Source organism: Arvicanthis niloticus, chromosome 23 (assembly GCF_011762505.2).
Source record: "Arvicanthis niloticus isolate mArvNil1 chromosome 23, mArvNil1.pat.X, whole genome shotgun sequence".
In the NCBI taxonomy this organism is placed as follows: domain Eukaryota; kingdom Metazoa; phylum Chordata; class Mammalia; order Rodentia; family Muridae; genus Arvicanthis; species Arvicanthis niloticus.
In genome coordinates, this window is record NC_133430.1 from 39,711,991 (window position 1) to 39,724,976 (window position 12,986).

Here is a 12,986-nt window from a genome sequence, read left to right on the forward strand (position 1 = left end):
CCCGCAGAGGTCAGAGGAGTTCGATTCCCCTGGAGCTGGAGTCACAGGCCATAGTCATCCACCGGATGTGGGTGCTGAGAATGGAACTCAGATCCCCAGGAAGGGCAGTATGTGCTTTTAACTACTGAGCCATCTCTCCGGTCCCCTCTACTCAAAGTCTTTATTTTCCTTTGGTATTTCTAGGCAGGATTTCCCTGTGCAACCCTGTCTGCCCTGCGACTCACTCTGTACATCAGATTGGCATCAAACTCACAGAGATCCACCTGCCTCTGCTTCCTGCTGGGATTAATGGTGTAAGCCACCACCTTTGCCCTGGTTCCTAACCCTAACATATTCCCTTAGCAATGGTTTTGTGACCTTTGTGTGTTTAAATGACATCTTCCATTCATTTATGTGTGTAGGTACATGCGTGTATGTGTAAGCAGGTGGTGTACCAAGGACGACTTGATTGTCCTCTCCTATGATGTGGAGCCTGAGGATGGAAGTAAGGGAGTCAAGGTTGGTTTGTTTTTAACTTACAGACTCCAAAGGCAAGGGGAATATGCTTTACCACACAACTTCTACAACCGACAATTTCAAGTAGGAATGTCGTATGTACCTACCCATTTAACTTCATAAAAGATCTTTTTATTTTATCCAGATATTCTGATTGTACTCCTGTTTAAGATATAAGATTGAGCTGAACAGTGGTGGCATGTGTCTTTAATCTCAGCAGGTGGATCTGAGTTTGAGGACAGCCTGGTCTACAGAGCAAGTTCCAGGACATCTAGGGCTACACAGAAAAACCTATCTGGAAAAACAAAACAAAAGAAAACCCAAAACAACAACAAAAAGAATAAGACTGATAATAATGGGGCTGGCTAACCGGGGTGGGGTGGGAGGAGGCTGAGAATATAGCTCAGAATGCTTGCCTAGTGAGCTGATTCGGTGGGTAGAAGTGCTGACTGAGAAGCCAGAGTTCAACCCCTAGGACTCATGTGGTAGAAGGAGAGCCCCCATCTCACAAGTTATCCTCTGATTCCACATGTGCACTGGGGCAAACACACATCAGCAACAACTCAGATTAAAACAGAGCAGGCTGGAAAAACGGCTCAGTGGTTAAGAGCTCTTGTTGCTCTGACAGAGGATCCAGGTTCACACAACTGTCTGTAACTCTAGTTCCTGGAGATCTGATGCTCTCTTCTAGCTCAGTGGGTACCAGGCACACACATGGTGTGCATATATATTTTTTCATATAATATTTATATTTTTCATATATATATGAAAATACCCATACTCATAAAAAATTTAAATATAAAAAAATTAGATTCTCAAAAATTATTCTCATTAAACCTTTTCTGAATATTGAATGGGTGATACATTAAGTATCATGTAAGCAACGTTAATATCTCCTAAGATACGTACAAGTTTTTTTGGGGGGGGGTTGTTTTTTGTTTTTTTGAGACAGGGTTTCTCTGTGTAGCCCTGGCTGTCCTGGAACTCACTCTGTAAACCAGGCTGGCCTCAAACTCAGAAATCCGCCTGCCTCTGCCTCCCAAGTGCTGGGATCAAAGGCGTGTGCCACCACTGCCCGGCTGATATGTGCAAGTTTTAATCTCTTTCCATTATACAAACAAAATAGAAATTTAGAGTGAGATTCTTTCAAAATGTCACAGATCTCAATTACTGTAAACATATTTTAATAGATTGCCTCAATTTATCACCTTAAAACAGAGACCTTCAGATACAAATGTGCCTGCTTTATTTATATTGCCTTTTTGAATTCCTTAGCTTCTACTTGGAAACTTATACTGCATTTGCTTTAGTCACTCCAGCTACTATTTGGAAGTTCAAATGATGTTAATTATTCCTCAGCCTGTAATTTAACCCCCTAAGAGCAAGCATTGTTTCCACTGTTATTTGACCAGGGTTGGCCTAACTCCTGGTGAGGAGTTCCCAGGTCGAGTTACTGGTTTCAGTTAGCTCTTGGAAACAGTGGCTATTTTAGTGGCTTTATCTTAGTAATATTCAAATCTAGATACACTTGAGAAGATAAAATTAAAAATTTAAAAAGCCCCCACAAAAAGGCTAGTTTTACAAATTACTTTTTTCAAATAACAGGAAATGAGGTGGGTAATGCATCGGGGTTGGTGCGACAGCAAGAGGTCAGAGGTCAGACCACAGTAGTCCTGGTCATTGAGACTTTAGAAACCAATCTCTTCTAAAGCGAGGCCTGAGATGAATCATACCAACGTGCACTCCTGGAAAGGCCTTACCCTTTGGAGTTGGAGCAGGGATATTTTCATCAGAGGCCGGGAATTCTGAGTGTTCAGCTAGCATGAACACGGTGCCAAGTTCAATAGCGGCCATGGGTTCCCACTCCTCAGGATTGGAAAACAAAAACCAAACCAACCAAACCACACTGCACTAATAAAGAACTAAGGAAAGAGTAATACAATCGCTATTATCCTGGTAAAACTCATGTAAAAAGTCACTTTAAAGCCTTTAATCCCAGCACTTGGAAGGCAGAGGTAGGTGAATCTCTTAGTTTGTAATTAGAGGCCAGCCTTGTCTACAGGAGTCCCAGGATAGCTAGGGCTGTCTCAAAAAAAAAAAAAAAAAAACCCAAACAAACAAACAAACAAACAAAAAACAAACAAACAAAACAACAACAACTTTAGGCCAGGGGTATTGCCATGAAGCTGTGCTGTCAGCTCAAGGTCATCCTAACTACACAGATTAACAACCTGTGTAGCTCCAGGCTAGCTTGGGCTAATTAACACACTGTCTCAACAAACAATAAAATCCTCCTAAATCTATTAGTATCAAAGTACTTCACCAAATGTTTACTGGATGGCCTGCGTGGTCTTGTTTCACTCCATCCTTAAACACTCACTGCTGGGAGCTTTCACTAGGGTTACACCAGCATAGATTAGTCTGCCTTCACATTTCCAAAGTATAATCTTTGAAAATGTAAGTATTCTGAAGCAATTTTACAACTGTCCACTTATCTTCCTTCCCCATCTAAGTGAGGCTTGTTAAGAAGGGTCTATCTGTTACCTAAGGGTCAGCTATAATGTGACAGTTATTTCCAAACCCAATATCCTTGCCTTCTAGTTTTTAAATTAATGCATACTATTTTTCTAAAAATAAATCTGTGACTAACAAGGAAGGATCCACAATAAGTTGGAAATATAGCTTCTAAAACTCACTAGTATTTTAAAAATAATGAAGCAAATTTTTATGTTAGGAAGATTTTAAAATGTCTATGTGCTGTTAAAACTATACATTTTCAAATCAACTACTAAATTTCCCCCAAATTCCTCTTAAATGAACTTTTAAATGTAATTTCATTAAAAACAAACAAAAACAAACAAACAAAACAAGCTGGGCAATGGTGATGCACACTTAATCCCAGCACTCAGGAGGCAGAGGCATGCTCTGAATTCAAGGGCCAGCCTGGTCTACAGAGCAAGTTCTAGGATAGACAGGGCTACATAGAAACTCTGTCTCAAAAAAAAAAAAAAACCAAACCAAACCATGCCCCCCAAAAAACAAAACAACAACAACAAAAATAACCTAAAAATCAAATGGCTCAGCAGGGAAAGGCCCTTGTTACCAACCCAAAAACCTGAGTTCAATCCTGGGGACACACAGTGTAGAGAACTACTCATACAACTTGTCCACCCCCAAATAAATGTGACTTAAAAAAAGAACTGTAGTAGTGACTTGAGACAGGTATTGTAAAAGCTCTAAGATCTTCAAAGAGAAAAGGAACCACTTCCCAAGTAATTACAACTCCCACTCGGGTTCTTACAGAATTTGCCATACGCTCACGCACTTGAGCTATTTTATAGGAAATGAAAACAAGCTTGACCAGACTGGGACGAAGTATTACATCACTCTTAAGCTTGCCTGCTGGCTCTTGTTTCAGGAACCTGTAGATCACAGAGCCCACGTTTCTATGCCCCTTTGGCTATTGAGAAAAGATGCTGTCGTTTTTGTTACTCTGGAGAAAAACTATTTGGTACAGGACTCTGGAGTCTGGCTTGTACTTTCCCACACCATTCAGGTAGCTTTGCTTTTGTCTTAAACTTGACTACTAAAGCCAGGGCTTAGGAGTTTGGATTCACTTGAGAAAAAAAAAAAAACCATCAGGTTTCTATATATTAAAGGGGTTACCAAGGTTCTTCACCCCTTAAATTGTTGGTGGTTTGAGGCAGGAGCTTCATCTGAGAATTAGAGAAAATCGGATTAGATAAATTTCACAGCACACGAACTTCTTAGAGATCAATGTGAGCAAAACATGGGAAGAAGAAATTGAAAACGCCAGACAGCAATTTTGAGATCAATTTCAGCTTTACTTTAAATGTGCATTTGTGTGTTTACAGAATATACCTGTCTTTAATATTACTGCAATGTTTACTTTCATCTCAAAGTAGTACATAAAAATAAACCATTCGAGCTTCTCTGTATCTCAGTGTAACCAGGCTTCCAGGACAGGCGTGCAAACATCAGGTTTCTCATTTCAGGCAAATCTCCACGTACATACTAAGCTTAACAACAACAAAACCTGCTCAAATCAGCAATCGCTCTAAAATGCATTAAAGAGAAACCGCATTTTTCCCCCAAATCAAACTTTAGAACTAACCTTTTATAACTAAACTAAGTTGTCGCACCTTTCCTTTCATATATATGCACCAGGCTAAAGACTTCCCAACAACAGATCTTACTTGGCACAAGGACATTTCAAAGAAACCAAAACAAAAGGGAGAAAAAGAAAAAAAGAAAGGAAAAGAGGTTTACGCGGACTCCAGCGCAAGCCTAGTCCACTTCCTCGATGGTGGGTCCTCCAGAGGAGCCGCCGCCGCCGCCTGGACCGCCTTGGTAAAGTTTGCTGATGATGGGGTTGCACACTCTCTCCAGCTCTTTCTGCTTGTGTTCGTACTCATCTTTCTCTGCCATTTGGTTTCGGTCAAGCCAGTTGATCACTTCCTGACACTTGTCGAGGATCTTGCTTTTGTCCTGCTCGCTCATCTTGCCCCTCAGTTTCTCGTCTTCCACGGTCTGCTTGATGTTGTAGGTATAGGACTCAACCGCGTTTTTGGCTGCCACGCGGTCGCGATTAGCTTCATCTTCCGATTTGTACCGCTCTGCCTCCTGCACCATCCGGTCAATGTCGTCTTTGCTCAGACGACCCTTGTCGTTGGTGATGGTGATTTTATTTTCTTTACCGGTGCTCTTGTCGGCAGCAGTGACGTTAAGAATACCGTTGGCATCGATGTCAAAGGTGACCTCGATCTGGGGGACCCCACGGGGTGCTGGGGGGATCCCAGTCAGGTCGAACTTGCCCAAGAGGTTATTGTCCTTGGTCATGGCCCGTTCGCCTTCGTATACTTGCACCAGCACACTGCTCTGGTTGTCTGAGTAGGTAGTGAAGGTCTGCGTCTGCTTGGTGGGGATCGTGGTGTTTCTCTTGATGAGTGGGGTCATGACACCGCCAGCTGTTTCGATGCCAAGCGACAATGGAGTCACGTCGAGTAGCAGCAGATCCTGCACGTTCTCCGACTTGTCACCAATGAGGATCGCCGCCTGCACAGCGGCGCCGTAAGCCACCGCCTCATCGGGATTGATGCTCTTGTTCAGCTCCTTGCCGTTGAAGAAATCCTGCAGGAGCTTCTGGATCTTAGGGATGCGGGTGGAGCCGCCCACCAGCACGATCTCCTGGATCTGGCCCTTGTCTAGCTTGGCATCGCGCAGCGCCTTTTCCACCGGCTCCAGGGTCCCTCGGAAGAGATCGGCGTTGAGCTCCTCGAAGCGGGCGCGGGTGATGGACGTGTAGAAATCCACGCCCTCGTAGAGCGAGTCGATCTCGATGCTGGCCTGCGTGGACGAGCTCAGGGTGCGCTTAGCGCGCTCGCAGGCGGTGCGCAGCCGGCGCACGGCGCGCTTGTTGGGCCCAATGTCCTTCTTGTGTTTGCGCTTGAACTCCTCCGCCAGGTGGCTGACCATACGGTTGTCGAAGTCTTCGCCACCCAGGTGGGTGTCGCCGGCCGTGGACTTCACCTCAAAGATGCCATCCTCGATGGTCAGGATGGACACATCGAAGGTGCCCCCGCCCAGGTCAAAGATCAGCACGTTCTTCTCGCCTCCCGCGCAGCCCTTCTTATCCAGACCGTAGGCGATGGCCGCTGCCGTGGGCTCGTTGATGATGCGCAGCACATTGAGGCCGGTGATGGTGCCCGCATCCTTGGTGGCTTGGCGCTGCGAGTCGTTGAAATAGGCAGGAACAGTGATGACCGCGCTCTGCACCTTGCCCCCCAGGTAGGCTTCGGCGATCTCCTTCATCTTCGTGAGGACCATGGAAGAAATCTCCTCGGGGAAGAAGGTCTTCATCTCCCCTTTATATTCCACCTGCACTTTGGGCTTCCCACCTTCGCTCACCACTCTGAACGGCCAGTGCTTCATATCGGACTGCACGGTGGCGTCTTCGAACTTCCGTCCGATCAGCCGCTTGGCGTCGAAGATGGTGTTTGTGGGGTTCATGGCCACTTGGTTCTTGGCGGCGTCGCCGATGAGGCGCTCGGTGTCGGTGAAGGCCACGTAGCTGGGGGTGGTGCGGTTACCCTGGTCGTTGGCGATGATCTCCACCTTGCCATGTTGGAAGACCCCGACGCACGAGTAAGTGGTGCCCAGGTCGATGCCGATAGCCGGGCCACGGGCGGACATCCTGACTGAAAGACAGGCAAAGCGACGTTAGGACGAAAGAGTCAGAAGAGGCAAGACCGCACCCGAGCCAACGGTCGCTTCACACGACTCCCCTCGAGCGCGACTGGCGTCTCCCGGATCCCTCTGCTGGGCGCCTCGTTCTTATAGTCGTCCCCCTGCCTTCTGGAAACTCCCAGAGCCAATCGGTCCCCGGGCCCGCCCGCTCCAACCCGTCCAGCGCTCCCACAGGCTTGCCTGGTCGGAGTGACCAGCCGGTGGTCCAACAGATAACTAGTTGGGTGAGGAGCGGGACTCCAGCCCCGGGCAGAGCGACCAAGGGGCGGCCGTTATGCAAATGAAGCCCCGCCCAGCGCCTCCAGCCGCTTGGGGGCGTTAAGCTCGCGCCAGTGGAGCCAGTGTGAAAGCCCCCTTTCCCGCTCCCTTTGCCCTTTCTAAAGCGTGATTCGTTGACATCTTTCAGATTGGCGGGGCAGATGCCCAATGAGCAGCGCAGAACCCGAAGCGTGCGGCAGGGAGGCGTGGGGCGGGGCGCGGGGCGGGGCGCGGGGCGGGGCGCGCCGAGGCAGCAGGGAAGGGGCGCTGGCCTCCGGAAGGGTTTCAGCGCGGTTTGGTGTCCGGTGCCACCAGTGACTTGGCCCCCGGGGCCCGAATTCTTTCTGGGGCGGTTGCACCGAATAAAGAACGGCTGGGATCGGCTCTCGTCTTCCCCGCCCTTGCTGTTCCTGCAGCGGGGACCCGGGCTGGGTGCGGGGCGGTTCCAGGGCGGGGACTGTGAAGTTGGGCGGGTGCGAGCATCCCCTCCCCCCTCCGCGTCTTGGCGAGTGCGCGGCCAGGGAAGGGTGCGCGGTGCTTACCCGGGAGGCAGGTGGCTTCCCGCGCAGCGCGAGAGGCCACGGCCCGCGAGCCGCCTCCTTGCTCGGACCCGCTGTCCAGCCTCCGCCTAAGCTTCTCCCTCCGCTTTCCTCGTTTATTTTCTTTCAAGCGTCCTAATGGGCGGTTTTGACTTGTTGGCGGCACTGCGTAATAAGCCAGTGTCACCCTCTGACTCCCGTCCCCGCACACGTGATCCTGTTTAGGAACTAGTCATTTTGAGCGGAGTTCGGTTGAATGCGATTCTCTTTCCTACGGAGAATAGGTTGGCAGCACAGACTTGTGAGAGGAGATAGATGAAAAAGAGTAAACATCTTTGGCACTTGTTTAGCCGGAATATGAGAATAATTCTGGAAAGTACTCTCTGGCACCAGAGGGTGGGCAGAAGCTGGTTTCTGTAAAAGGACTCCCGGGAGGAAAACGGAGAGCTGTAATGTGAAGCCACCGCTTCGCCTTACGGGATGGGAAACTGAGGACAGTCGTCGCCGTAAAACTTTGACAGGTGCCTAATATGAAAAGAAAAAAGGAAACGATCCTCCCTTAGGCCATTGTGCGATAAAAGAGTAAACTTAAATGGAGAGAAATCCGGTGAGAACACAGGGCAGGCGGGGGCACACTGAGCCTAAGGGGAAAATGTCAGAGCATCCCTGAGGAGGTGACATGCCTAACTCCTCCAGAGGAGTGTAAGAAAAGCGTTCTTCATCCAGGTTGAGATGGTGGAGTGTGGACAGCCACGAGGGCAGAAGAGGTCAGAACTGAAGACTGGAGTCAGGAGACGTTCCCCAGATTTTTGTGCTGTTGGGATTTTTTTGTTTGTTTTTGTCTTTGAAGCGCCAGGAAAGAACTACTCCTTTGAAACTGGCTACTGAGTTGTGTGAGGCAGTAATGGAGACGAATTTTTGTATGAGAAACACGAAAGTTTCCTTTGTGTAAAAGGTAATGTTGACAGAATTCTATACAACTTTTAAAAGAGTTTTTGATTTTTAAAATTGTGTGTTTGTGTGTGTGCAGTGTGGTGCAGAGGCCAGAATTAGAGACCCTAGAACTGGAGTGACATATAGTCCTGAGCCACAGGTGCTGGGAATTGAACCCAGTCCTCTGGTGGAGCAGTAAGTACGCTTATCCTCTGAGCCATCTCTCTCCAGTTCAGAGTTCTATAAAACTTAATCAGGAAAGTTTTAAAGATTCTTTCTACTCCTATATGTAATTTACAGTTTCAAAAACACGGTTGCCATTGGCACCACAAGTCTCTATTTTCCATGAAAGAAATTGAAGAAAAACTTGAAATAGGAAAGGATTAAAGAAAATATCAGACCATGTATGACAGTCTGTGTTTATATACCCAGTACTCTTCAACGAGGAGGGAGAGAGGAGTAAAGAGTACTAACTGCTCGTGCAGGGCCCCGGGTTCTGTTCCCAACATACACATGGTGGTTCACCACCACCATTAACTCCAGTTCTAGGGAATGTCACCGTTTTCTGACATCCTTGGGCTCTTGCACTTAAGTGCGCATAAACTCATAAAGGCAAACACATACATGAACAAAAGTAAACCTAAGGCAAGATGGTACACATCCATGTAGACAAAACACCTTTATTATAGTGTTATTATTATAAATGATATATTTTTAAATGAATCTTTAAATAAGAAAGGTATAATGGGCTGGAGAGATGTCTCAGCAGTTAAGAAGCTTGAGGCTTGCTCTTGTAGAAGACCTAGGTTCAGATCTCAGCATCCACATGGGGGCTAACACAACAGCTGAACCTCCAGGTCTAAAGGATCCAACGCCCTCTTCTGGCCTCCGAGGGCACTGCACATAACTCAGGCTCTCCATACACTTTAAGCAAAACAAGACTGAGAGCTGTCAGGCCCGGAACCCTTTCCTACAGAGACCCTTCGAGCTTCAGAAGGAGCCGTTCATTTCTGAAGTAACTCTGCCCTATTGATGCAGTCATCGCAGAAAAAACTTGCAGTCTTCCACCACACTCATCTTTAATAGTTTTCTGAGATGACAGCAGCAGTTATACCTGTGTTTGTATTACCTCTATTTTTCTCCTTTCACTTTTCACCTGGTAAAATTACATTTTCACACTGTATATGATATCAAGAGCCTTCCCCATAAAGGTACAGTAATAGCACTTTTATGTGACACTTCTTCAGTCATAGAATATTAGCACATACTAATCTTGTCAATATCTTTTACATTTCTTGTGTTTGTATTATGTTTTAAAACAGGCTTTTTTTTTTTCTTTTTGATAATTATAATCCAGAATTCATTAAAAACTTAGTTCAGGTGGGTGTGGTGGCACGTACCTAATCTCAGCACTCAGGACCAAGAGGCAGGAAGATTACTGCATAGTGAGTTCCAGGCCAGTATGAGCTATAGATTGAAACAGGAAACCCAAGTAAGTAAAAAGTTAAAATCACAGTCCATTATAAATTATTAAATCACTGGGCAGTGGTGGCGCATGCCTTTAATCCCAGCACTTGGGAGGCAGAGGCAGACGGATTTCTGAGTTCGAGGCCAGCCTGGTCTACAGAGTGAGTTCCAGGACAGCCAGGACTACACAGAGAAACCCTGTCTCGAAAAACTAATAAATAAATAAAGTGTTTTTTTTTTTTTTTTTTTTTTTTTTACCAGATAATATTGTGTTATCAGTGGTGCAGCAAAACAGGCAAACCCTCCCAAGACTGCCCACTACTGCTGTCATTCTGGAGGACTACGGGGCAGTGTTTTTGTTTTCACTTTGAAGAGACCATCTCCTTTATCCGATGTTAATTTGTGTGGGGTTCTTCCTAAAGAGAGAATAGAAAAAGCCTATGCTATTATTTATGGTGGTAATAGTAAATTGGAAATGGCTTAAATATCTAACACAAAAAGCAATTACATATATGCCACACACACATGAATTATGTGTGTGTATGTATATGTGTTTACAGAATTTTTGTGCATATATATACATATATATATATATATATATATATATATATATATATTTTTTTTTTTTTTTTAAATAGGATCTTTTTCTTTCATTTTTCCCCTGGCTGTCTCAGAACTCACTATAGAGACCAGGCTGGCCTTGAACTCACAGAGATCTGTTTGCCTCCCAAGTGCTGGGATTAAAGGCATATGCTACCATGCTGAGCTAGTCACAAGATTTTTAAAACTAATGCTAAACTAGCATTAACATTTGGGAACATTTACCACCACATCTCTCTTTTTTTTTTTTTTTTTTTTTAAGATTTGTTTTGTATGTGTGTCTGTGTCTCTGTATGGTAAGTATATGCCTACAGAGGCCAAAGAGGGCATTGGATCACCTGAAGCTGGGGTTACAGGTAGTCGTGAGCTGATGGAGGTGGATGCTGGAAACCGAGCTCAGAGCCTCTGGAAATGGAAAGTCTGCAAGTGTTCTTAATTGCTGAGCCATCTCTCCAGCCCTGTTTACAATACACAGGAAATTGCCCTTGATATAATTAAGTGAAAATGAAGATACTCAACTTCTGTATGCTTTTTTATTATTATTGCTATCATGCATACAACCGAATGCATGCCCATTCACTTGCATGAGTCTGTAAACTTAAACTGTCTTCCCTATCACTCTCCCCCCACTCCTTTTGGACAGGTTGTCTTGCTGAACCTGAGGCTTTTGGTTGGTTGTGTCTGGAAGCCAGCAAGCCCCAGCAATTATCCGGTTCCCATACACACACGGAGCTGGAGTTACGGATGTGTGGGGTGCATCCATCCTGTTATGTGTGCACTGGGATCTCACTGGGAACTCTGGGACTCTTTTTTTTTTGTGTTGTTGTTGTTGTTTTGAGACAGTTTTTTTCTGCACAGTCCTGGCTGTCCTGGAACTAGCTCTGTAGACCAGGCTGGCCTCAAACTTAAGAGATCTGCCCGCCGGGTGGTGGTGGCGCACGCCTTTAATCCCAGCACTTGGGAGGCAGAGGCAGGTGGATTTCTGAGTTCGAGGCCAGCCTGGTCTACAGAGTGAGTTCCAGGACAGCCAGGGCTACACAGAGAAACTGTCTCAAAAAACTGAAAAAAAAAAAAAAAAAATAGAGATCTGCCCTCCTCTGCCTCCCAAGTGCTGGGATTAAAGGCCTGCATCATCACAGCCCAGCAAACTCTGATAATGTTGATTATGCAGCAACTGTCCTTTTTTTAAAAAAATGTTTATTTTTTTATGTATGTGAGTGCACTGTAGCTGTGTTTAGACACACCAGAAGAGGGCATCAGATTCCATTATAGATGGTTGTGAGCCACCATGTGGTATGCAGGACCTCTGGGAGAACAGTCAGAGCTCTTAACCGCTGAACCATCTCTCCAGCCCTGTAGCAACTGTTCTTAAACAATGAACTATTTTACCATCTCCAACTTTTGTATCTATTAGTAGAATAATTCTGTGTATATGAGAACTATACCAGAGTTTAGATAGCAGGATTATTAGTAATTTTATTTTTATTATATTTTTAGATTTTTTTTTTTTTTTTTTTTTTTTGAGATAGGGTCATACATAGCCCAGGCTAACCTCAAAGTCACTATGTGGCTGAAGATTACCTCAAACTCCTGATTCTCTTGCCTTACCCTCCCAAGTGCTAAGATTATAAACGTGTGCCAACATGCCCAGTTTATTCATCTAAGGATTAAACTCAGGGCTTCACGCATACTAGGCAAGCTGTCAACTGAGCTACCTCCCCAGCCTCTATAATTGAGTTTTAAAATGGCATCTAACATTCGACTGAAACAAAATTCATCAGTCCCATTATTTACACACAACTAGTACTGACTTCCAACAGGTTAAACCTCTCTTTATCAGATCATACATAGACTTTTCAAAATACTTCCTAATCCAAAGACTAAATTTTCACAGATTTGTCAAAGAATCAAGAGCTTTAACATACTGTAAACACTCTTCAATTAATCCCTAGTATCCAGAAAAGTATCTAGAACACAGTAGGAATTCCTAGCCTGGTGGGTTTTGATTTTTGGCTTGGTGATGGTGATTGAGCCCAAGATTTCATGTACACAAAGCCTGTAATGCCCCTTATCTCTGGGCTATAGTCCCAGTCCATTCATTGTTTATTACACATTACCCAAGGTGCAGTATTTCAATCTGAAAACAACTTCACCTTTCCTCTGGGTAAGAAAAAAATCCCCTTACATGTTTCTGTATCAAATGACATTGCAGAGGCAAACAGTTGAGACAGGTTCCTATCTGAAAACATCTGTGCTGGAGATCTCAAGCTCACACGAGGCCTAAAATGAAGTGTTCGTTAGTGTACCAGAGGCCTGAGATGATGTGTGGTTAGTGTACCAGAGGCCTGAGATGATGTGTTTAGTGTACCAGAGGCCTGAGATGATGTGTTAGTGGACCAGAGGCCTGAGATGATGTGTGGTTAGTGG

The 12,986-nt window shown here is 45.3% G+C and overlaps 1 protein-coding gene across 2 annotated transcripts; it reads right to left on the reverse strand.

Moving 5' to 3' along the window:
- Window positions 1–4,319: 4,319 nt before the first annotated feature.
- On the reverse strand, window positions 4,320–7,759 carry Hspa2 (heat shock protein family A (Hsp70) member 2). Of its 2 annotated transcripts, none has more exons than XM_076921962.1 (2): window positions 7,563–7,759; window positions 4,320–6,713 (listed from the first exon to the last, which is right to left on the reverse strand). In XM_076921962.1, the coding sequence occupies exon 2, from the start codon at window positions 6,706–6,708 to the stop codon at window positions 4,804–4,806; it is 1,905 nt and encodes a 634-aa protein (XP_076778077.1). In that variant the 5' UTR covers window positions 6,709–6,713; window positions 7,563–7,759; the 3' UTR covers window positions 4,320–4,803. The 2 variants fall into 2 exon arrangements, with proteins under 2 accessions (XP_076778077.1, XP_076778078.1); XM_076921963.1 differs by lacking the exon at window positions 7,563–7,759 and adding an exon at window positions 6,943–7,097.
- Between the last annotated feature and the right edge of the window lie 5,227 nt (window positions 7,760–12,986).